Source organism: Condylura cristata, unplaced genomic scaffold (assembly GCF_000260355.1).
Source record: "Condylura cristata isolate star-nosed mole 26May11 unplaced genomic scaffold, ConCri1.0 scaffold00003, whole genome shotgun sequence".
Classification (NCBI taxonomy): domain Eukaryota; kingdom Metazoa; phylum Chordata; class Mammalia; order Eulipotyphla; family Talpidae; genus Condylura; species Condylura cristata.
The window spans coordinates 68338486-68362377 of NW_004567104.1; the positions used below are offsets into that span (position 1 = coordinate 68338486).

At 40.4% G+C, this 23892-nt stretch overlaps 1 protein-coding gene across 1 annotated transcript in view; it reads right to left on the minus strand.

Annotated features, from left to right (window-relative positions):
• Positions 1-768: 768 nt before the first annotated feature.
• Positions 769-23892, minus strand: part of ADAMTS5 (ADAM metallopeptidase with thrombospondin type 1 motif, 5) — a 41845-nt gene continuing 18721 nt past the window's right edge. Inside the window, exons 3-8 of the mRNA XM_004675320.2 lie at positions 17199-17366; positions 9087-9370; positions 7533-7716; positions 6997-7172; positions 5306-5481; positions 769-1770 (exon numbers count right to left, since the gene is read on the minus strand). Of these exons, the coding sequence (XP_004675377.1) occupies positions 1203-1770; positions 5306-5481; positions 6997-7172; positions 7533-7716; positions 9087-9370; positions 17199-17366 (1556 nt within the window). The 3' untranslated portion in view covers positions 769-1202. The remainder of the gene's footprint in view (positions 1771-5305; positions 5482-6996; positions 7173-7532; positions 7717-9086; positions 9371-17198; positions 17367-23892) is intronic.

Genomic DNA, 23892 nt, shown 5'->3' on the forward strand with positions numbered 1-23892 from the left:
GCCACATGAATGTCACCACTCGAGATGTGGCTAAGGACCAAACAATCTTTAATAGTCCTATTAAACTAGGTCAACCAGAAGTACAAAACATTTAGGTCTTAAAAATGCTTGAATAAAACAAACAAGCAAAACAAGTGCATCTTAAAGGCTTGCTGGTAAGAGGTATACCAGTGTTGAAAGTGATAGAAATCGGCTGTGTTTACTATGTATTTTACATCTCAGGAGTTATGGGGTACCAGACATGGGGAGGGAAAAGTAGTCAGGAACAAATAAATGGAAAACGTGGTTTTTAAATTGCAATACAAGGAAATGAATTTTTAGACTCTACAATACTGCTAACGCACACATGCCAACTCTTCTACAGCCTAATAATGCATGGAGGTGGCTTCCTGCTTGAACAAATTCAGGCAGTGAAACAGTTAAAGAAAAGGACCTGGTATAGGTATTTAAAGGTTGAGATACACTGAGGTCTTGTTTTAGGAATTTCTCAGAAGATGCTTGTGGTCAAAATGGTTTCTGACTAAAGTGTCATCTCCTGTAGTCTGAAAGTGTACTAATCTTATTAAAACAGCAGCGAGTTCTTAATTTCCAGTAAACCATCCACAGCTCTTTCTAGAAACTGGAAGGAGTTGAAATAGCTGCAGACCTACTTTGGTCAAACACTTTTTTATAGAAATATATATATAGATATATATATACGTATATGTGTGTGTGTTTATACTTCCAGTGTGTGTGTAAACACACACACACATATGTATATATACATTTTTTTAATAGAACCAAGTGATATAAAGTGACATACCAAGGGACAATGTATTTACAAACAGTAAAAATAAGCTACTGTGTATTATGGGCGAAAATGATTAAAATGCCTTTGAAGACATTCTGTAAGAGGTAGATGACAAGGGGAGACTGGACTGCCATCTTCAAATGTCCTCGGCTTCTACATTCCTCAGTGTTTTTTCATTCTTGTGGGCTGGGGGATGTTCACTGGCTCCCAAGTCCTTCTGTACTCCAAGGTCACCACTGTCACATGAAGCAGCTCATCTTCATTTGGTCACAGGGAGCAAATTCTGTCCAGGTTTGGCCTCCTGATGACAGTGCCACCAAAGTGTGACTTTCTTTGCTCTGGGTGGACCTCTTTTTCACCACAGTGGTGACGCATCCTCCAGTTATCTCTGCATCAGCTCATAAACCACAGGCTAACATTTCTTCAGCAAACACTGCTTAAATGCCGAAGGCCTCTGAGAGAGAAGACAACCTTTTGCTAACTTCCGGTTTCCATCCTGACATTGCACTGTCCTAGTGTGCCAGCCAGTGTCACAGGTCCTGGAGCATGCCAACCAGGGGCCCGTCACCCACTGCAGCTGTGGAGGGTGGGAGCCCACCTTATTGCTGCCATGACCAGTGATGGAGTTGACTTTGTGCGTGTACTTATTGGGAACAAAGAAACTGTAACGGACGTCTAGTGCCTTTGTGGGGTCTGTTGCAAGAATCTGCACGATTAGGATCTCCTTGGTGGCTGCATACCCCATACCATGCAAGAAGTCATCCCGGTGGCTCCAGCCGCTGTAGTTCATGACCGTTCCATTGATGTCAACGATGGTTTCTGAAGTGGAGATCATATACTTTCCATTGATCAGGTACTCCCCATTTTTCTTCTTCAGGGCTAAGTAGGCAGTGAATCTCGTCTGGTCTTTGGCTTTGAACTGTCTAACTTTTATGTGGGTGGCCCCTTCGGGAATCTTTACGACATCAGTATAACCCTTACTAGAGGTGGAATATCAATAGGGGTGAGGAAAGAAGGACGGAGGAACAGAGAAGGGGGGAATGGATGGGGAGATGTGGTAGGAGGAAGAGGAAGAGATAGTGGTAGAAGGAAGAAGAAAGAAATGGAGGAGGGAAGAGGAAATAAGCAAACATTTAATAGATAAACACACAGAAATCTTCTCAAATTCTTACCTTAAAACAGTTATGAGGAATTTTAGAGATGAGTTTAAAATTGACTTCGAAAGTTGATTTTCAAAACAAAATCGAGTGGCTAGACTGTCAATCCACATATTTTTATTAAGATGTTCAAATGAAGGTAATGTAAGCTGCCTACCTTTGACTGAAAAGTTGATACTAACTTTGAAAATTTATAAAAACTAACAACCTTCTCAAATCCTGTCACCATTACCAAGTAACTTTATGTTCTTTCTGGAACAAAATGGGATACTAAACTTAAACGCTATGAACAAAAATGTGTCATCCATCTTACAGAAATCTTTAAATTGTTTCTCAAGCGCTTTTGCATACTACAATCATGCAGAGAGCTTTAAAACACTGAAATCCCCAATTTCTGGCCAATGAAATCCCCATCATTCAAGATAAGACCCAGTCAGCTACATTTGTGAGGCTCTTCACATGGTTCCAATCTGTAGATTAGTGTCACACTGAATTAAATGCGGGGGGAGGAGAGGAGGGGCAGTTTTAAGTATTATACTTGACACAGAGCCTCTGTTCTAATTTCTACAAGAATGTTGAATTTCCTGGGCATGACACAAATGGAACACAAATTCTACACTCAGGGAATCATAGCTTTTTTCATTTTCAAAAAAAAAAAAAAGTGTCTTTAATGTTATAGCAAAATTCCCTGAATGCTTACTATCTATGAAGTATTAAGTGGGTAGAGTGAGGCTTGATGGTGAGCAACAAGTAAGCTAGCTCTCTAGTGATTTCTTTATCTCTTCAGTAAAATGAGCAGAGGCATAAACATCCTCAGCTTTCTGGAAATACTAAGACACAAATGCTAATTAAGCACCAAGGATCTATGCCAGGGAAGAGGTGTCATTTTAGCTAAAACTTTACCTTAGAGTATAGGAAATTTCATAATAAGGGCATCCCTGGTGGCACAAGGGGTTGAGCCTCAGCACTAAGATGCTATCAGCATCTACTGCAGCACTGGTTGGATCCCGGGCACTGAGTTGATCCACATGATGCAAGAGACAGACCTCTCCTGTCTGGCTCACTGCTCCCCTCAGCAGTGTATTTCAGTAGATCTGCCTGTGCTGCTCCCCACTCTGTCTCTACAACTTCCACATCCCTGTCTGCAGACAGCTCGATAGCACCGTACTTTAACCCCTGGTCCCACCAGGGAGGCCCTGAAGACTGAAGCTTCGAGTATAAGCAGATAAAGGACTGAGCTGCTACTTACTGAAAAGAGGAACATTGAGGGAGGGATGATATAAACTCAGAATCATAACTTGCGAATAGGTTTGAATTTGATGAAGTATTTTTTGTTGTTATTTAAAAGATTTATTTATTTGTGCATACAGAACTGGGGTATAGGCTAGAGGGTATAGGTGTGGTGAGACAATTCACCAGAGACAGAGTGGGGAGCAGAACAGGCAGATTGACGAAGTACACTGCTGAGGGGAGCAGCGGGCGGGTCAGGAGAGGTCTGCCGCGCCATGTGGGTCAGTGTCCTGGCCGGGGATCAAACTGGTGACTTGCTGCAGTGGCTTTGGAAAACCTCATAGTGCTGTTTTAACCTGTTGTGCCACCAGGGAGGGCCCTTTTCCCCTCTTACTAATCTTTTAATCCTCTGGCCTAAGTGATAGCCTAGGTTTTGGCACTCACTAGTTAAACTAGATAACATCCTAAACTTCCAGACTCCTTTTGCCAAACAAACACTTGGGCCCGGTCATCTCTAAGGAGACGTATACCTTTGGACCATATAAAAGTGCTGAAGTAATTAAACATGAAGTGTTTTTAACTGAGATGTTCCAATACAGTTCAATGAATCATTATCATATCACTAGCAAAAAAACTTACTAATACATATTCTAACTTAGAATAAATTATGCAATCATATCAGTTTGCTTATCATATCAAAAATTTTTCCAGTTTTTCACATTACATTCATGGCAGGTAATCATTTCCTTTTTTTAAAAAAATATTTTTATTATATTAACTGGGGTGTAGGCCACATGTGCAGCAGGAAAGAGGCTTCACCAGAGACAGAGTGGGGAGCAGAACTGCAGATCGGTGAAGTACACTGCTGAGGGGAGCAGCGGGCGGGTCAGGAGAGGTCTGCCGCGCCCTGTGGGTCAGCTCCCTGACCAGGGATCAGAACTCAGGCCTCAGCAGTGTCAGTGCTGAGATTGGACCAGGGAGGGCCACAATTGTTTTCATTGTTTCCTTAGTTTGCTAAGTTGATAATGTTATTTTACAGTTAAAGACAACACAGCACTACCACACACAACACACACACACACACACACACACACACACACACACATACAAATATACATATATATCAAGAATGCTGGTATCCAAAGACCAAACCTCTCAGTATGAGTGCTCTTTTTTAAAGAAAAAAAGCAACTCTGCTTTCAAGCACACTCGTTAGTCAGCTTAGTCATCGCTGCTGACAGCAGGTTATATTATGCCTGAAATCGTTACTTTATAGACTTATATATTTAAAGCAAAAATATAATCAAGGAACATGAGAGGAAGCAGGAAATAGACATTACTGTGTATATTTCTTTATAGAGTAAAATGTGAAGCAGGAGTGTTCACCTCAAAAAGGATTGTGGTCTACCCCCACTGCAATGAACTTAACTTTTTGCAAAGAGAAATGTTTTCTTAAGAAAAATACAGCCTGGCCCTCCCTGGTGAAGCATCAGGTTAAAGCACAACACTGGAAACTAGCTGCAGCCACTTCAGTATGAGTTCGATCCCCAGCCCTGGAGGTGATCCACATGGTGCAACAGACCTCCTCCTGTCTCCCCACTGCTCCCCTCAGCAGTGTACTTCATCAATCTGCCTGTTCTGCTCCCCACTCTGGTGAGTCCTCTCACCTCCTCTCCCCAACCTCTGGCCTGAATTCAGTCAATAAATCTTTTATATATATATATATATATAAAAGAAAAATACCCTGAATTCAGTCAATAAATCTTCTATAAGAAAAATACAGCCTAAGAGGAATTCATTTGTGAAAAAAAAACAAAAAGAAAACAAAGCCTGTCACAGGCTTTGTGCTTTTAGTTGCTGCACTTTGCAAAGTCTGGACCCTGAGGCTGTTGAAGTTTATCTGCTTCCAGAAGTTCCAGAAAGTGCCACTGAGCAGCCACAGTGGTTTCCTCTCCTGCCCTTCCCTTTTCATATTCCTAATGTGTTACTGGAGCCCTCCAGGGCATCCTTGACCTCCCCCGGGGCATCCTTACAACATAAGTAGAGACCTCGAGACCCTCCTTATTAATTTTGTCATGGTTTAAAGCTTTGCCCCATTCCTGTAAGGGTGACTGTTCTATCAAGTTACCTTTTTTTATTGAAGGTACCAACCACCTTTGTGCAACTGGAGTTGTCTCCTCCGCAGATTCCACACTTGTCATACTGCAGCTTGGAGCCAATGATGCCGTCACAGCCAGTCCGCACGCACCGCCCCCGGACACAGACTGAGTTACTGTAGGGTCTACACTCGGTTCCATCAGTCACCTGCAGGAGGAGAAACATTAGCAGTGTGAAACGCTCGTGCTTAGCTTGGTCAAAAGTTCTGATCTGTGAGTTTTGAGACTGGCATAACTACCTTCAAAAATGATCACCCAGTGGTAATTTCCAGGCACAGCTAACTAAAAAAAACCTTGACACCTGGACAGGAAGATCTGGGATAAATGTGGGAAAGACACGTTCTTGATTGAGCTTAATTCCAACACTTTTAGGACACCGGCGGTAATTACCTGTCTCCACACGTGTAAAGTGTGTCTGGGGTAGGCATAGGTCTGCCTTTTTCCTTTGATAGGAGTGATCTTTTCACTTCATGTGTGGGACTTCATGGAGAACAGGCTCAAGAACACAGAGCTCCTTCTTTGTTGCATAAATTCTAGTCCAGAAATAAATGAAAATAATCTAAACCTGACATTCCAACATTCCAAGCCTTGTAACGATTGGAAGCATCAGACTGTCAGATACGGAAGTAATCAGGAATCAGGAATCTGGGAAGTTAGACCAATGTCCTTCCTGGAAGACTTTTTTTTTTTTTGAGGCTGAATATATTTGGAGCCAAGGAATTAGTATATATTTAAAAATCTAATTCTAAAATAGTATATATTGGGCTGCTTATAGTTTGTGTAGGTGAAAATTTATATAAATTACATGAACAGTCAGACATCTTTAATATTTGCAAAATCTTTTCATATATGTGTGTATGGGAGTGTGTACATGTGTGTAAAGTTGAACTAAGGTGCACTTCAACATAGAACAGCTCTTCAAGTGGTTATATTTCCAAAATGACATTTTTGTTTGTATTTCTTTGTATTTTAAAAGGAAAATGTAATGTTTTGCTATTTATTTATAAGTGTATTTATAAAGTATTTGTAAGTGAAATATTAAATGTTGATCAACAATGTGTTGTAAATATCTGAAGGTGGTCTGCAAATTTGCAGACTGAATTGACATGTACAAATTTGATAACCTTTTTAGATTGCAGCCTAGCTTTCATTGTAAGAAATAAAAGTGCATCGTAGAAAATGCCCTTCTGTGATAAATGAAGCATAATTTTGTATGCATGTATAATAATGTAAATAACCTGCAAGACATTGAGTCCTATTAAAGGTGCATTTATCAGAGGTGATTATCTTGAAACCTATCTTCATGAGTCACCAAAGGAATTCTTAAGTAAATGATAGAAAAATGGAGAATTAATCTTGCTTTGCAAATGTGCCCAGGAAATACAAGCTGTTTTAAGAGTTCTTTTGCAGCAAAGGTCACACTTCACTTCTCTTGACAGTTATGCTTTTCAAAAATAGCTTTCAAAACATTTACTTGTTCTATTTACAAGATAATTTTATTCACTGAATAAAATTGGAAAATATAGAAATTAGAGCAATGAAACTAAAAATCTAACCACCCACCAAATGGCTATTTATTTACATTTGGTACCTGCAGGCTTCATGCTCCCAAACACTCCCCATCAAGGACACCTACTGATTCTGGACCTCAGCAGGCAATTACCTTTGGAGAAAACACCACATAGTAGCCGGTGCCCTTAGCTCGGCAGGTGAGTTTGCACACATCCCCCGGAAGGACGCCTGCATATTTGGGAACCCACTCCACAAATGTTTTCACTCCTTTTGTATCAGACTGATATCCATTTTTAGCCTCACATTGCTCTTGACGAAAAGATTTACCTAGAAAACAAGTTATTTTACATTATTTCATCTGTTTGAGATTTAGATACGTTTTTGTACACTATAAACAATTTTAGGAAGATGGCTTTATTGATCATCTCTTCCCACACAAGTGTTGAGAAATTTTATTATCAGTGTTGAGGGTCATCATTACTTTTTTTTCTACTCTCCAGCTACTCAATTGTTTATAATAACAATTTAAACATTTACTCAGGCATTTGATCCTGATGTGTACATTGGTAGAACTGTGCAGCCTATTTCAAGAGTAATGGGTTATGTCTCTAATCTCCCCTCTGTATTGCTGCTAGGGTGCAAGTCACACAAGCAACACAGTGTCGCTGACACTGGGGAGTGGCTCACCATTGGGCGGGCAGGGCACAACACTACAGGAGCGGTAGATGGCTCTCTTCCCTGTGCAGTAGCGGCCATTGTTCCTGGGTGCTGGGTTATTGCAGTGGCGATAGGCAAACTGGACTCCTCCCCCACATGAGCGGGAACATTGGCCCCAGGACCCCCAAGAGCCCCAGTTGCCATGACTTGATGTCTGAAATAGAAGACAGAAGTGATTGTTAACATTGAAGAAGGGAAATTTTCAAAGGATACAAGTGGACATCACAGTGGAAAGTTCATTATAGACAATTACGTTTTCACTGAATTTAGCATGGTCACCATTCCTGGATTTAGAATGTGCTTCCAGTTCTAAGAAATTCATCTGTCCACCCCCACTGCAGGCAGCACTATTAACTACTAACCCACTGCTTTCCTTGGACCTTCTGATTTTGTACATTTCAGTGAATAACCATGGAACCATTGCCAAGTCTCTGTCTGCCCTGCTCTTCCCAGGTTAACTAACTGTATCCATACACATTTCTTGCATGCTCTGGGCATTACTGGGCTTATGCTTGCAACTTTCTCTCCCCACTTAGCACAAATATTGGTGCTAATGTTGGTGTATGATCACCTCATATACCACATCTGTAAGCATCTCCCTGGCCACATGAACATATGTACCTGGGCTTTGACTTGGGCTGACTTCATTCCTCATCAGGCCAGAGTCTCCACTCAGTACATAAAAAAACTGACAAATACTGAAATGCGCCCCTGACCACAGGGAATGAAGAGCCCCATCACATATGACACCCTCAACCTGTTCCTTTGAAAATTTCCTAGCAGGAAGTTGAGAGACTCCAAAAGGAAGAGCACCATAAACTCCTTTGCAGAGGACTTGTGTGGAGAACTAACTCTGGCAGCCATGACAGAGTATCTGCAAATGCATGGTTCTGAAGACCCATGGCAACTCTCTTCTAGGGACATCTAACCTCTCCCACAAGAGAGCGAATAAATACTTCCCTTGGGTTTTGAAATTAAAGTGGTAGTTGCCTATATGAAGGTACCAGGTCTATGCCAAGGGCGGAAGTATTTCCCTGGAGTGGATATGGGTGACTTTTTCGACTTGGTCTGAGGAGGAGAGCCGCCATTTTGGAGATCAGCCTTGACTCGACTTTACTGTTGCTATTCTACTGAACTGAGATCAGTGTATTCTGATAATTGAACTAAGAGAAATTTGAAAGTAAATATTGAAGTGAGATGGGGCAGGGAGGGCTACTAGGGGCCTCATAGACAGATATGGCTTATATGTTTATTTGTGAAAGCTCTAAATTGGCGCAGCATGCCATTAGGTGACAGGGCACGATGTGAACCTTGTGAAGAGTCCTGCCCGCCCGATAGTACACTACTTCCAAATGGATGTGTGATCTGCATTTCCTCCAGTATTGGATGACTGAGAATCACCTCCAAGGATACAGGAGGAATATTTCATCTAACAAAGTCTCCCGGTGACAGCCCCACCCTGGTCACAGGGAGGTATTTCATATCTTGGGCCTGCAGGCGTTGTGTGTTAAAAGTATTACTTACTGAATAGTATTTTTTCTTTGTTTTGTCCACACACTTGCCCTGCAGGCAGATTCTCCCTTTTCCACACGGGGTCCCCTCGACGGCAGGCAGCTTCTTGGTGAGACACACCATCTGGCCCTGGCGCACCACAGCGCACCACAGGCGCGCGCACACATCCATGCCAGGGCACACGGAGTACTCTGGCCCGAAAGTCAGGTTGCACTGCTGGGTGGCATCGTAGGTCTGGCCCGGAAGCTCTTCAGGGCCCAGGATCTGCTTTCGTGGCAAATCCAGCAAGCAGTTCCCTAAAACAGGAACCAAGATTGACCAACTGCGCTAGGTTTAAGTTTCAAACCACAAATCTAAAAGTGCACCGTTGCAGCTGGTGCTGAGGTGCAGTGCACCCCAAGTCTGCCGTGTGAGGTTCTGGAGAAGGGGCTCCTCGAGGGTTGAGTCTGGGTTCCCCTCTTCTCATTCACCAACACCCTTCTGGACAGTTGGGTATGTGTTGTTCTGGGTGTCTATAATGCTGGAGGTATGACTGGCAGGGATCTGATTCATTAGTTATTGTACTTTGTAAAATTAGTTGTGAAAACAGCCATTGTGTCAAGGCGCCCAAAGAAATCAGGATGGACCTAGAGGAAATCAGATCATGGACAAAGAAACAGCAATGAAAATAAATGTGCGTTTACAGCTTTAAGAAGCAATTTGTCCTGACACTATTACACCCCACTCTGCCCTGCCAACTTACCTCTTCCTCAACTGCCTAGCCTCGCTTCCTTTCCGCTAAATCCACCAGGAGTAAATAAAGTGGCTCATTCACTCTCATATTCACTCAGTAAGCAATGGCTTGCCACCTACACTGTTTTACCAAATACACCTGCTTGGGTGATACAGAAAAATCGCCCCGATCCATGCCACAGTCTTCCAATAAAGGGAAGGAAGTGCACTAGATAAATTGTTTCTTACAAGCTGATAAGAATTTTAAGAAAAAGTTGTCAGGAGAAAAAGCCAAAGAAACAGTGTCAGGAGAAAAAAAAACAGTAAAAGCTGAAGAAACAGTGTCGTCGGGGACCAGGGCCAGCGTGACACTCTTCTACTTTTTCTACCCTTTCTGCTGGTTATTCCACGCAAATGGTATGTGTGAGGGGTTGGAATCGAGTCTTCCACAAATAAATTTCTGCTGACACTGTGCTGTAATATGAGATATAAAGCAGGAGTGGGGTCACCAGCAGTTGGTAGGGGGCAATGCAATTTCAGAGGCTGAAACACAAGTTCCTCCCCACCCTCCAACTTCCCGAATGATCTCTGCGCAGTGAGTTAACACTATTACTTCTCTCTCTTCATCTGTGGCAGCCATAATGCCCATTGGTTTCAGTATTTTTCTGTTTATTTGACTGTGATAATAAATATTTGTTGCAAACTTATATCAGTGTCAGTTCTAAGTGTATTTAATCCCTAGAAGAACTTTGACATGATCTTTAACGTTTTCTTAAATGTATTGTTAAGAAAAGGAAAACACATACAGACTAACCATTTACCCAGGTGCCAGAGCTGAGGGTGGTGTCTCCATAACCTGCCCTTCTCTTCAACGCCATCCTTCCTCAGCTTACCCATGGCAGAGTTCCTGCTTTATTGCTAAAGGGCAAGAGACAGCAGGACCCTTTAAATGGTGGATACGACACCACATGGTAGAACTGCCCATTTGAAAATCTAATTCTGGCAACACTAAGTGGCTGAGTGTTCCTGGCCAAGTTACTGACCTCTCCCAAACTTATTTTCAAGACCTGTGAAGTGTTTCTCTTTTCACTCTGACACTGTGGGGGTAAAATGTACTCACACAAATATAAGAAACAACCAGAAAATTCTGAAACAATGAGACTGGCCCAATGCCCAACATCTTTAGTGAACTTTTAGATGGATTGAGTTATTCTTTCTATTCAAGAGAGGAAAATTATATTTAAACCCTACATTTTCCACCAAAATCCTGAATATGCAGCACATTTTAAATATCTGTAAATGTTTTTCCAACTACACTCAAGCTTTTTCAAGGTGAATACCTTAGAATTTGTCGATCTGTGATGGAGGCATTATATGAAAATGAATAAGGAGCAAAGTTCCTATTTGACTTCTGAGCCAGAATGTTTGAAGAGGTAAAGCTTCTGAAGGCAAGCCAGAAAAAGCATTAAAAATAAGTCCCTAGCCAAAGAGAACTTAGGGAGAAAAACATCCAGTTAAAAGAAAAACAACATCAAGTCAATGGGAAAGAATGATAGTAAAACCTCACTGGGCTTTGTTTAGAAGACAGAGCTAAAATCCGGGACTTAAGACGCTGAAAGCACTATCTGCCACACAAAAAGCAGCATTGTGCAACCGGGAGTGATCAGACTGCTGATGTTAGAAGGCAGTCAACAAATCTCTGAGGCAGCAAGAATGCTTTCCAATTCTCCAAAACTGCTGTTTTAAGAAACTTTATTGAAAAGCATGGAGCATGTGACGAGGTAACAGAATAGTACCTCAGAAGTATTTAACAGGTGGGGGGCATGTTTCATGTGTTCTCCTTGAGCCCAAATGACTAGCCACCTCTCTCTGAATGTTCAGCTGCTCACATCCTCCCATCTCACTCAGTAGACAATACATGAAAAGAAATGTGAAATGCCAACAATTTGAAATCAGCTCCCAACGTGGAGACTGAAAGGTGCGACATCTCTTTACAAAGCTCAATACCATATTGTATTAAAAATGAGGAACACATTGCTTCGGTATTTAAAACAATATCTCAGCCCAATGGTTTTCTATTAGAAATCATCCCGGATTTTCCCTTTTCTTGCACAAATATAAGCTAACTCAGAATCGCCATTAATCTATTACCCCAGTGTTAGGATTTGTTGTGGTTTTAGTTTCTGTTTACCCTGTTCACAGTCTACTGCTTTCATCTGTCTGTTGAATTATCTCATTTTGCCATAAAAGTAAACAGCTATCTATCAAATAGAAGTCTGCTGCAGGGATCAATAAAGAAATCGATAGACAGCCTGATTCAGAGTCACACAGTGCAAAATACTTCAAATCGAAGTCATAGTGGATTGGAGCTGTATTTCCCCACATTAAGAACTGTGGGAAATTGGGATGAGGGGTGAAAGAGGATCTTTCATATCATCTATCCTGACCTTTAAGGACATCCAATCTATGTGAATTTCTTAATCAGTTCTGTCATTCCCAACTGCTCTTCATACCCACTGCATCTGTTCAATTTACCCTGTTCTGAAATTCTATCTGGGATTTGCTGCCAGCATTTTTTCTGTTCTGTTCCATATATTGTCAAGCTGTCTACCTTCCATCCTCCCTCCCTAACCCCCCCTTTTTAAAAAAAATATTTTGTGTACAAAAATGGTCAGTTTCCAAAAGAGAGATAATAGACTGTGAACATATTGTATATTTGTTTTTGCTACCAATGTTAAGCTAAATGCTTAGAGTCAGGTGAAAATATGGATTAAAACTCAGTGATTTGCAACGGACAAAGGAAAATACTTGCTCCCCTCGCCACGTCTAAAAGTGCAGAGGGGTGAGGGTGTGGGAAAGAATGCTGTGCCTCTGGGAAGTGGAACAGAAATATATTCCAATTTTTTAGGTGTTGTACAACATTGTCTTACATAGTAATGATGAATGAAATTAGTGAATGAAAGTTGGTTGTTCTTTATTCTTTTCATCTTTCTTTGTCATTTCTTATTTCCATCCTCCGTTCCTTTTCAGTAATGAAAGGCCTGAAATGAAGCAGCAGACCCATCAACCATGGCCTAGCAGGAATCAGTCAACACTCCTAGGAAAACTTAGCCCGAGAAGTCCAACACTTTAGCAATCGCTTGCCTTGTACGTCCCATCATTATGCTAGCTCTGCAACTCTTAGCTCAGGTCACTGTTTGAATGTGTCAAATTCAAAGAGAAGCTGTGCATTTGCCTGCTCTTGATGCCTCACCATCGCCCAGTGACTGAGGAAGTTATAAGAGCACAGTAGCACATGCAATTGTTGCTGACCTAAGAGAATTCAAGGGGCCTTTTTGAGACGCGGTCAGGGCCACTAGGGGCATTGTGCTCCAATGCAGTGGCAAGGAAAGGAGAGTAAAATCGTCCGTGCTGAGGAACACATATACACTGCTGTAGTCTTAAATCCATGTCTGATCTGCAGACTCTCTTGAAGAATCTATTTGTTGACAACACAAAAGGCTTTGCCTTTTAAGACTGACCTTCAAAACAGAATGTTCAGATCACCTGGTCAGCCTTAGAGTCTGTATTTACAAAGGCTTCAGACTGTTTCTAATATGATGTTATCTGCTAAGTTCTAGCTTCTTGAGTGGCTGTACCCTTTACCCTTCAACTATGCTGCATGTTAGTTTTTCAAAGCTCATAGATCGTCCTCAGCAGCAACGCCTCTGGTGTTCTTGACTGTCTCTAGTGAGTCGATGGCCGTGGGCTTCCACACCCCTTGGTTGTGGACTTAGGGATACAGCAGACACAGCTATCTCTTTGGACTTCAAGGTTATTAAACACTTGAGAGTGGTAATTCAATAACTTGCTTTCACTGCACAATTTCCCTGCCAATGCTTACCTTTATTTTCAAGGATCACACTCCTGGCCAGCTTGCCTAGAGCTAACTTGTATAAACACTGCAGAATGTCTACACGTGTCTTGGCCAGCCAGGCAGTAAGGGAATTTGAGGGTGGGGGAGGTCCCTATGAGACATGGCTTCTCCTTTTCTGAATCACAAGTTTGCAGGCACAGTTATTTTAGACTGACCTTTCAACCATAACCTAATTCTTCCATATTTCTTGTTGGAACTAAATCAGGAAACACTCAGTACTAATGAATTTAAATTTGGCAGTGGTTGAGTGCTACAAATGTTCAGCTACTTATGGCTAATAATTTTAAAAACAAATCAACTGATTTGAATTTACTTGTGCACTAAAACCTCATTTCTCCAGCCTTGCTGGGGTTAAGAGCGAGACAGATGAGCTCTCGTCCAAGAATGTGAATTTGCACATAACACATTTAGGAGCCCCCTAAAAATGACTAGATTTAAAAATATCAATTGTTTTGCTCCTTTTGTATTCCTGCCATCATGTCTTCTTCCTAAATAACTGAAAATCGAGAATCACTGTGATTTAAATCCTTTAAGGCTACTCTGAAACATTTTTACTGTTTTCCTTAATTATCTAATGATGATGACCTCTTGACCTCAGTTTGCCCATCTGAAGGTCTCCCACCCTTCATTATGACTCTTTTAATGCTTCTATTACTAGGGGCCTAGAAATGTACCATGGAAAAAATAGAAGAAATGAGAAATATGACCAAGTGGTCTGTAAATGGAAGTCCGAGAAATTCTCTAGGAGTCATGAAAAGGGTTCCCCGGCTTCATTCTATCAGTTGTGTATTTGTTAATGTGCCCATTTCTCATCATCTTGGGCTCTCTCATCCTCATTCCTGACCAACGGTTGGCATCGTCGGTATCTCAAACATCTCTAGCTCCTCTGGACACACTTTCACTTAAGCTGACTTAAGTCAGTATTTTGGGCCCCAATTTAAAAGAGGATCAAATTATTTGAACTCTCATGTAAATGACAGTACTTCAGAGAATAATCTACCTCCGCCCACATCTGTGCGCTGTTATGAGATGGATGTAATTGAGCTTTGCCTTGATGCCACAAAGTCACTCTTTCATTCCTACTTTCCTGGATTTATTTGTGATAGGCTACTGATGACGTTTGCTCCCTGTTATTTTTTTCTTTTTAGTTGGAGCATAGACCCTACTGAATCTCAAAATAATATTGAAAAAAAGGAAGACAATACTGAAAGCCTGTTTACTATACAGAAAGTAAGATCATGAATTCCACAAACATGCTGTGAATCATTCCAAAATTATGGCAATGAGGGAAACAAATTGCACAGCATTGTAATTAGCTGACCTAATACTTGCACAGGAGAAAAAAAAACTGATCCCATTTTAGCTGTAAGTATTTGCTGCCTTAGCAACTGACTCTGTTCAGTTTGTGATTCAAAGTTGAGCTCAACATTTTGGAATGTGTAACATGTGATTTTGAAGTAAAATATTACTATTATTTCATTTTCAGAAAACCTGAAAAAAGAAAAAGTGCTCTTTAGATGGGAACTCTGATTCCCCCAAACAGGCACCTTATTAGACACTATCTTGATCAATGGAGAAATGCAGATAACTACATAAATATTCATTTCAGGAACTTTCCTGCTGTTTAATTCGCATTGTAAATTAAGTGAAACAGAAACTCACAACTTTATTATTAGTGTAAAGGAAAAAGCTAGCACACTGATTTTTGCCATGGTTTCTAAATATTTAATAAATTGGGATGTTCTCTCACTAACAAAGAAGATTCATTTTCATATCGAGGAAAATTTTATTTATTGTTATTTTTAATTTTACATTTTTAGTGAGTTATTGTCTCCTTAATTGTCTTAATTATATGAAACATGTGATTTCAGGGCCTTGACATACACCCTGTCAAAGGTACACCCCACATTATGCCTAGCAGGTAGGGACTGTACATGAATAGGAATTTTAAGTCGTTATAAGTAGCTAAAATATTACTGATCATCATTGTTAGTACAAAGGAGTTCATGAATAGTACTGGCTATAAGATACAAGGAACCTTGTGATGGGATTTATTTTCATCTGAAAAGAATATATCAGTTGTTTTTGACAACCTTTTAGCTGCAGGTTAATGGCCAACTCATTAAGAAATTACAAAAATATCGGGCCCTCCCTGGTGGCGCAGCGGGTTAAAGCACCGCACTAAGAAGCTTAAGCCACTTCCGCATGAGTTCGATTCCCGCCTGCCCCGGAGGTGACCACATGGCACAGCAGACCTCCCCTGACCCACTCCTCTCAGCAGTGTACTTCATCGATCTGCCTGTTCTGCTCCCCACTCTGTTCCTGGTGAATCCTCTCACCCTCTGCTTCTCTGGCCTGTACCCCAATTCTGTATGAATGAATAAATAAATCTTAAAAAAAAAAAAAGAAATTACAAAAATATCGCATCAGGAACATTGTGGAAGTAGAAAGAAATATTTGTCAGATTCGCTTTAGCTGACTTTGAGATACCTTTATGGATAATTATTATCATCAAGAATTTCTGTCACAATACTTCAACCATTAATGTTAGGAGTACTTTTCGTAGGACAAAAAGAAAATATCTGGAATATGAAAAACTCGAACCACATGATCTGATCAGATATCTCTTTCAACTGAGATGAGTCTGATGAGTCTATTCTTCTGTGTTTAAAGTTAAGGAGTGTCAGGAATGCTAGTATTTAAAAGGAAATTTAAGGAGCACTTTAACTTCACCTAGAGAAGCAAGCCTCCACCTTTCCTTTGCACAGAGTGACAAAGCATGCAATTTTGAAATGGCTTGTTTTAAAGTTTTACTTAAGGGTGAGAATTTATTATTTTTGTAAACTATGACTTTCTCAGTATTTTTACATTTTACAGCACTAATCCTGGGCTTATAGAACTTAAATATACTCACCGCCTGAACTGTATCTAAAGAATATGCCAAAGATTTTCTTTTGAAGTTCTTGCAGTGTTTTCTCACCGTTCAAATGCTGTTCTATTTCTGTTCTGCAGTTTTGACTCCACTTTCAGGAGAACCTGCTGTCTGGATGAAACCAAATTCATCCAGGGAATGCAAACCCTTTCCTGGCTTTATGTTGCCATAAAGGGAATCTGACAGAACTGTCACCTCTGTCTTAACCACACCCCTATAATAAGCATGAAACAAATAATTCTGAGAGTCATATTAATAGCAGGGAAACAAGATGTCTGCCAGTTTCTCACAGGAAGCTAGTGGTGAAAGAGGGAATAAGAGCCAGACGTTCAGGGCAGAAACTACACATTCTGTGTGGTCTCCCACACTGCTTCCCTTTTGATCTTTTCAATTCAAAAGCAAAAATACCATGGCTATAACACCACCAAGGATGCTGGCACTACACACCCACTGCTGGGCTCAACAAGCCCAGCATGGAGGGCATGGGGAATGCCACAGAACATAATAAAACAGAACACGATAGTCCCAAGTTGGGTTTTTGACTGATGTCCTTGCTGCTACCTACCGTGGCCATCATCCAAGAATTCTGTGATGGTGGCTGAGGTGCATTTAGACCAGGGCTTGGATGCATCGATGCTGGTTAAGATGGAAGACATTAAACGCTTGTCTTCAGTGGAACCAAAGTTCTCTTCACAGAATTTGGAGTCATCGTGGGAGAGGCCAAGTAGATGTCCTAAGGGAGAGAATATAAGAAATGCATATAAGGAGGGATTTGGTATTTCCACTCTTCCGTGACAATTATGCTAGCATTTGATTTCCATCACCACCATCCTGCTCCCGGACCCAAGATTATTTTTACTGCCTTCTCCTGCAGTGACTGGCTTCCAGAGAAATTAAAGCTGCATATTGTTAGAACAGCTCTCTTGGTGAACATTTACAGGAAAACTGAAAATTACATTAAACAATGGATGCTCCCCTAATCCATCTGGATCACACATGCTCCATGATACGTAGAAACAAAGCCTCTTTTAGAACATAGAATATTCAGGGTGACTGTGGGATTATGTCATAGTCCTCCCTACACATTATTCTGATTACTTGCCTAATTTGGATTTCTCTGATCAACCATAAGTCCCAACTAATCATAGATCCTCTCTCTTCACCCCCTTCCACTGTCAAAAACTCTGTATTATAGTCAATGTTCTGCAAGTTGCAAACACTTAATACATGGTGTTTAATTGTCAGTGATTTCTAATTTCTTGGACAAGAAAGTAGGTCACTATACAAGAAATGACTAGGTGAAAGAAAGAAAGAGCTGTTACACAAATGGAAATTTGCTTCACCCCTACATGTCTTTTATTTAATGACTTATGACCTTTACCTAGTCTCAAAAGCAAAAGACATATCTGAAAACTATATTCACTTCCATGTAATAAATGTCTCATAATAGCAAGGTGCTATCATGGAGTGTTAGAGCTTGAAGAACAAACGAATGCTGGGAAGGCAAATACTTGTACAAAAACACCCAGCTTGGTGGAGCTTGCACTTATGTCATCATCCATGTTCCCCGAAACCCACCTTACATGTCCATTCTGCAAGCTAGGAATTATTTCATAAGCTAGGCATAACCACATTCTATCATCGGACTAAATTTTTTTTTAACTATATACGATTCAGTTTCAGGCAGTGTGAGGTTCAAGTGACATCCTCCAATAAATCTAAAATGCTGCTTTAAAAATTCCAGCAGTGTAAAAGGGCTAAAGAGTGGACAGGTCATCCTAGTAGTGTTCCCTGTAAAACTTTATGGGATAGAACACAAACCACCAAAAAAGAATGTAGCGAATACCATAGAAAGTGGTGGTCGCAGTCTCTGGAGGGTTGAGTGCCAGGGGCAGGAATTTGGGCCACATTGCCCAGGCTCCATGTACACCAGCAACCGTTTTCATGATACATTCCAAGCACTTTTGGTCAACTTATTAAATCACTGACACCTCATAACAAAATTGTCCACTGAGTTGTTGGTTGCTGCTGTGGCCGAACGTAAGTGGCAAGGACTCAGGCACCTTCCAGTGCACCACACTTTTTGGCTAGTTTGGCAGATATGTATTTCAAGTCTTTGCTAAGCTAATAGGTCATCTTTGGGGCACCCTTCCACACAATTCATGCTCCATTTGGTCAGTAGCATATTATAGACGGTGCCCCCAATGACATGCCAAAGAGAAAGGGTGGGAGCGTCAGCTGGTATGTTGAGTCTTTCACAGAACCCACAGCTCACAGGAAAGCAGACCCTCTTTTGAAGTCCTCTTCGAAAATACCTAAAGTCATTACATGCAAATGCTTGTTGAGGACACACTCTGCCTACTTGAACTTTCCTCTGGTAGACTCTGTATCAGCTAACACAGTGGGACTTGTGTGACTTCAGTAACATGATATTCATTGCAATCCAGTTATTGTAGTTTTAAAAATTGGATTTTTGCATGCTTGTTCATAAGATACCCATCTGTTTACCAGAGTAATAGTCTTTTCCGCCACCATGGACGTAAAGAAGTACTATCATCCACGTACCCTTTTGGGGTGTGTCAAGAGACTCCCACTGCATCTGCAGGGGACACTTAGAGTTTTGATTTAAAATACAGGCTAGGTGGCAAAAACCAGACTCACTTTGAGGGGCCTCCATTTTTTCTTACCTTCAGAGTGGCAAGGCATATAATTTTTCAAGATTTCACATAGCAACCAGGCAGATTACTGTAAAACATGTTGTATGCTTTTAAGACTCTTGGTATATTAGTTGGCACAACACTGAATTTTATGTTCCCTAAATTTACTAATTTATTAATGTAACTAATTGTGGCTGAAGACATATGAAAAAGTCTTGCAGGGTAATAAGAAATGATTGCCATTCTAAGCATGAGCGAATCGTAGTTGCACTTCAGCAAGAGCTAAACAGTGATGTGACTTCTCTAAGATTTCCAACAGCCAGTCAGAAATGGATGGCCTGAGGGTCAACTGAAAGAGACAGGCTCTTAGGAGGGGAGAGAAGTATCCTGTCCTGGAGTAAGGCCACTGCCTGGCTGTAGAGCCTGGCATGCTCAAGAGCAATGAGTTGTGAGCAATGTGAAGAGTATTCAGGCGTCCAAGATCAGACAGCCAGCTCCACAGCAGTGGGCCATGTGACTTCTCTTCAGGCATCGGACAGGAATTGAAATGGAAGAGCACCGTGAGGAGTGTTGGATGCTCTTCAAGAAAGACGTGACAGACATACTAAAGGCTGTGAACAGCAAAAGGAATGGCATTTTCAAATGTGGTGCCTAGTCATTCTTGTTAAGACATCCCAGGTCAACCTCAAATTTGCCCATATTGAGTCAAAATGGCAAGAAACTATCCCAGCATAAGATATTCTAAAGGCACAAACAGTAGATGATCTTGTGATACTAAAAGTTTACAGACATAGAACCAGACACCAGGACATTTAAAATAGAATTTCACAGCTGACAGAAATATATTTCAAGTAGATGCTTTGAAGGGGAATCATTGACTACTTACCATCATGACTTAGCTTTTCCATCAGCCACCTTTTCCAGTGAAAATTTGTTCATAAATCACCCACAGAGATACTTAAGTTTTCAAATGTGGCTTGAAGATTGAGCTTTTCTCTGAAATGCAGCCTTTAGCAGGATTAGCACAGATTGAATTTACAAATATGTGTTTCAGAGACTAAGCTAACAACTGAAGAATATTTTAAGAAAATGTTTACCAAGTTCTAGAGTTGGTAATCTGTTTTTGTTTTCATCAAAAGGTGTTTTTAGATGATTTTTTAGACTAACACAGAGTTTGTTGAGGAGTGAAATTTTGGAGAAGGGAAGGGAATGGAATCAAGAAACCCACAGAGACAGGCAATTCTTACCCTGGGAAGGACAAAGTCCATTTCTAGATCAAGTCAAAATGTAGGGGAAGAAGGTTGTAGAAGACTCAAAGGAAATCTGAAAGTTACTAAAGAAATCTGAAGAAGCTCAACCAATTCCTTTTGTGAAACAGAACATGAAAACTCATAGTGAGGATATGGGGTAACACTTTACTGCTAGTGTTTAAATGAGAAGCCCTAAAGTCCCATGTGAAAGAAGAATTAATACTTGTATTTGGAACCATTGGCTATCAGTAAACATTCAAGAGATGGAAGTGCAGTCTGTTTGCTTTAATTCAGTTTAAAAATCTTGTTTATAAGACTAGATTTGTTAGTGAATCTTAAAGTTTTGGTTGCTGTCAGTGAAAACTTTTCACCTGAAATCCAGAGGCAATTAAAGACCAAAACATGCTTGTGTATATTGGAGGTGTACTTGTTAATAGCATTTGTATTTATAAGCTCAATAAGCAAAAAAGAAAAAAAAAAAAGAAAAAGGGAAATATAGAAGTCAGAGTGAAATTCTGAGAATAATCCAACCATCTATTATTTTCCCCAAAACTTGCAGCCTACAGAAATGTATTTTGCTGTTTGAAATCATAAACGTCAAAAAAAAATTTTTGTATAAAATACTGATCTTCCCTTAATAGATATTAAATCCTGTTGTAAGGACAATCATCCTACTTATGTAACTTCAGGAAGAAGTTGATGTGAATTATACTAAGGAAAGTGTTTCATGATTAATTATCTCTAATAAACCCATAGCGTGGGAATGTAAGCTATATTATTAGGTCAAATGATATTGCAATAGCAATAATTTCTGATATTTTTTTTAGTACTATAGACATCCTTTAAAATCATCTTTTAAAATGACATGTGGGTGATATTTTGTGAAATAAGTTTCTGTTATTCACAATATAGTTTTAAAAGCATCTTACTTCTTTAAATTCGCAATCAACCTGATATTAAAAATCTTTATAACGTACACTTGGGGGAAGACATATTGGTTTAAAGGAAAATGTTGATTAAGCTTCTCCTTCATCTCAGGCATTACTGTACAACTAGGATTGAGTTATAATATTAACCTCAGGAAGGGAAGTGGCTGTTTTTCTAAACTTAGGTCGGCAAATTAAACAAAAATTTAAGCTCCTGTTTCCCAACTCCAAACTGACCACTGTATGTAGGGACACAGACTACATTCTAAAAAAAAAAATGTCACCAGAAGCTTTGTAATGTTTATTCAAGAAGCACAGCTCAGATGAAACATGTTTCTTAATGAGGTCATGTTTATATTTTACCTAATTTTCCAGCTGGGATTATTGAGATGCAAGAAGGTCTGGCCAGGAGTTGGCTAGTGAGTCAAGAGTTCTTAAGGGATCAGAATCTAGAATTAGGAAGAAGGGGGTCCAAGATTTGCATCATAGCTGTCTACTCCAGTGTAAATCCTTATATAGAAATGATAAAATTCTTAACTCCCTTCTCAAAACATTAAATGTAAACTGTAAATGAAGCATTATGTAATCTGAAGGAAGAAAAAAATTTAATTGAACTACCTGCATTGTAACATAACTTTCAGGTATACATCACTAAAAATTAACATTTAACATGTGTGTAGCCTATATTATATTCACTGCTGAAAGTGCAAATCTGTCCTTTATCCAGGAAAATGATATTTTTTCACCTTTCATTAGCTGTGTCAATATCCCTTTAGAATAAAGTTCAGGATTATCTCTTCAAAAAGAATAACCATTATCAAGATCCTGAGAATGCAACCGGATGGTGAAGTTTGAATTTCACCCTGCTAGGATACAACTTGCTGACCTTAGAAAGGTTTAGAAACTTTTCTGTGTGTCAGTACTTCCTCTCTTGGGTCACCTATTAATAGTTATTGCCTCATGACATTTAATAAGGATTACATGATATGTAAGGCGTAAAGAGCTTAGACTATGTATTAGACAAATAAATATCAAATACCCAGGAACTGTTAGCCAGATTCATTGTTCTCACGAATAGTCTGGATTTATCATACTTTACTTGTAGGTATCCTAATCTCGAGCATTTTGACATTACTTAATACTTGATTAGGAAGAGAAGGGGAGATTTTCTAATCTTAAAAAAATCAGGATCTCAGTGGTGGCACGGGGGTTAAGTCTCAAGCATAATAAAGCAGCCACTGCAGCTCAAGTTCAATCCCCAGCGAGGAAGCTGACCCACAGGGTACAGCAGACCTTCCCAGTCTCGCTCACTGCGCCCCTCAGCAGTGTAATTCAATGAATCTGCCCGTTCTGCTCCCCACTGTCTCCAGTAAGTCCTCTCACCAACCTCCACACCCATCGGCCTGTACCCCAGCTCTAGTATGCATAAATCACTAAATTTTTTTTTAAAGATTTATTTATTTGTGCATACAGAACTGGGGTACAGGCCAGAGGTTCAGGGGCGGCGAGAGGCTTCACCAGAGACAGAGTGGGGAGCAGAACAGGCAGATCGACGAAGTACACTGCTGATGGGAGCAGCGGGCGGGTCAGGAGAGGTTTGCCACACCATGTGGTCACCTCCGGGGCAGGCTGGGATCGAACTCATGCGGAAGCGGCTTTAGATTCTCAGTGCTGTGCTTTTAACCCGCTGCGCCACCAGGGAGGGTCAAATCACTAAATCTTAAAAAAAAAGGAAAACAATCACACATTATATGTGTGATATAATTTTTTTTCTGTCACCTTCAATTTATTAGACTTCCACACCAGCGTGGACAAAGTACAGACCTCCGCTAAAGAATTAGTATTTGATCTAAACAAGAACAACAAACCCCTAACACTGAATACTATATCTTAGTGATCTATCCCCACCTTTCATCTGGGAGCCAAGAAGACACAGAAATACTGCTCCATTCATGTTGATTAGAGGTATGGGTTTGGGGCTCACTACCCAGTTTAATCCTAGCTTCCTTTTACTCTACATCCACGTCCAGTCCTGACATCTGATTCTCTGCTCTTGGCTTTGGTCTATGGAGTTTCAAGAGCCTCTGAGCTTTTCAAAACACAGCCTGTTTAATCTAATCATCTATGGGAGCACAGTCAAACGCACATCAGCATAACCAGAGAAATCCTCTAACCACAGCAAAACACGGCCGCTACACTGTTGTGTCTCAACCACTTCCTAAGCCTCCAGCTGAATGTTTGGCTTTGACTTTGTAAGTTGCCTGACTTTAGCTTAGGAAGCATTTTGGAGTCTTTCATGGTGGAGAGGTTCACTTAACACATTTTATAATTAACTACCATAAAGCAAAGCTTCAGCATGTTTGCAAATTATGGATTTCATTAGTCTAAATAAAATCAGATTGTGCCCCCTAGCATATTAAGAGCTG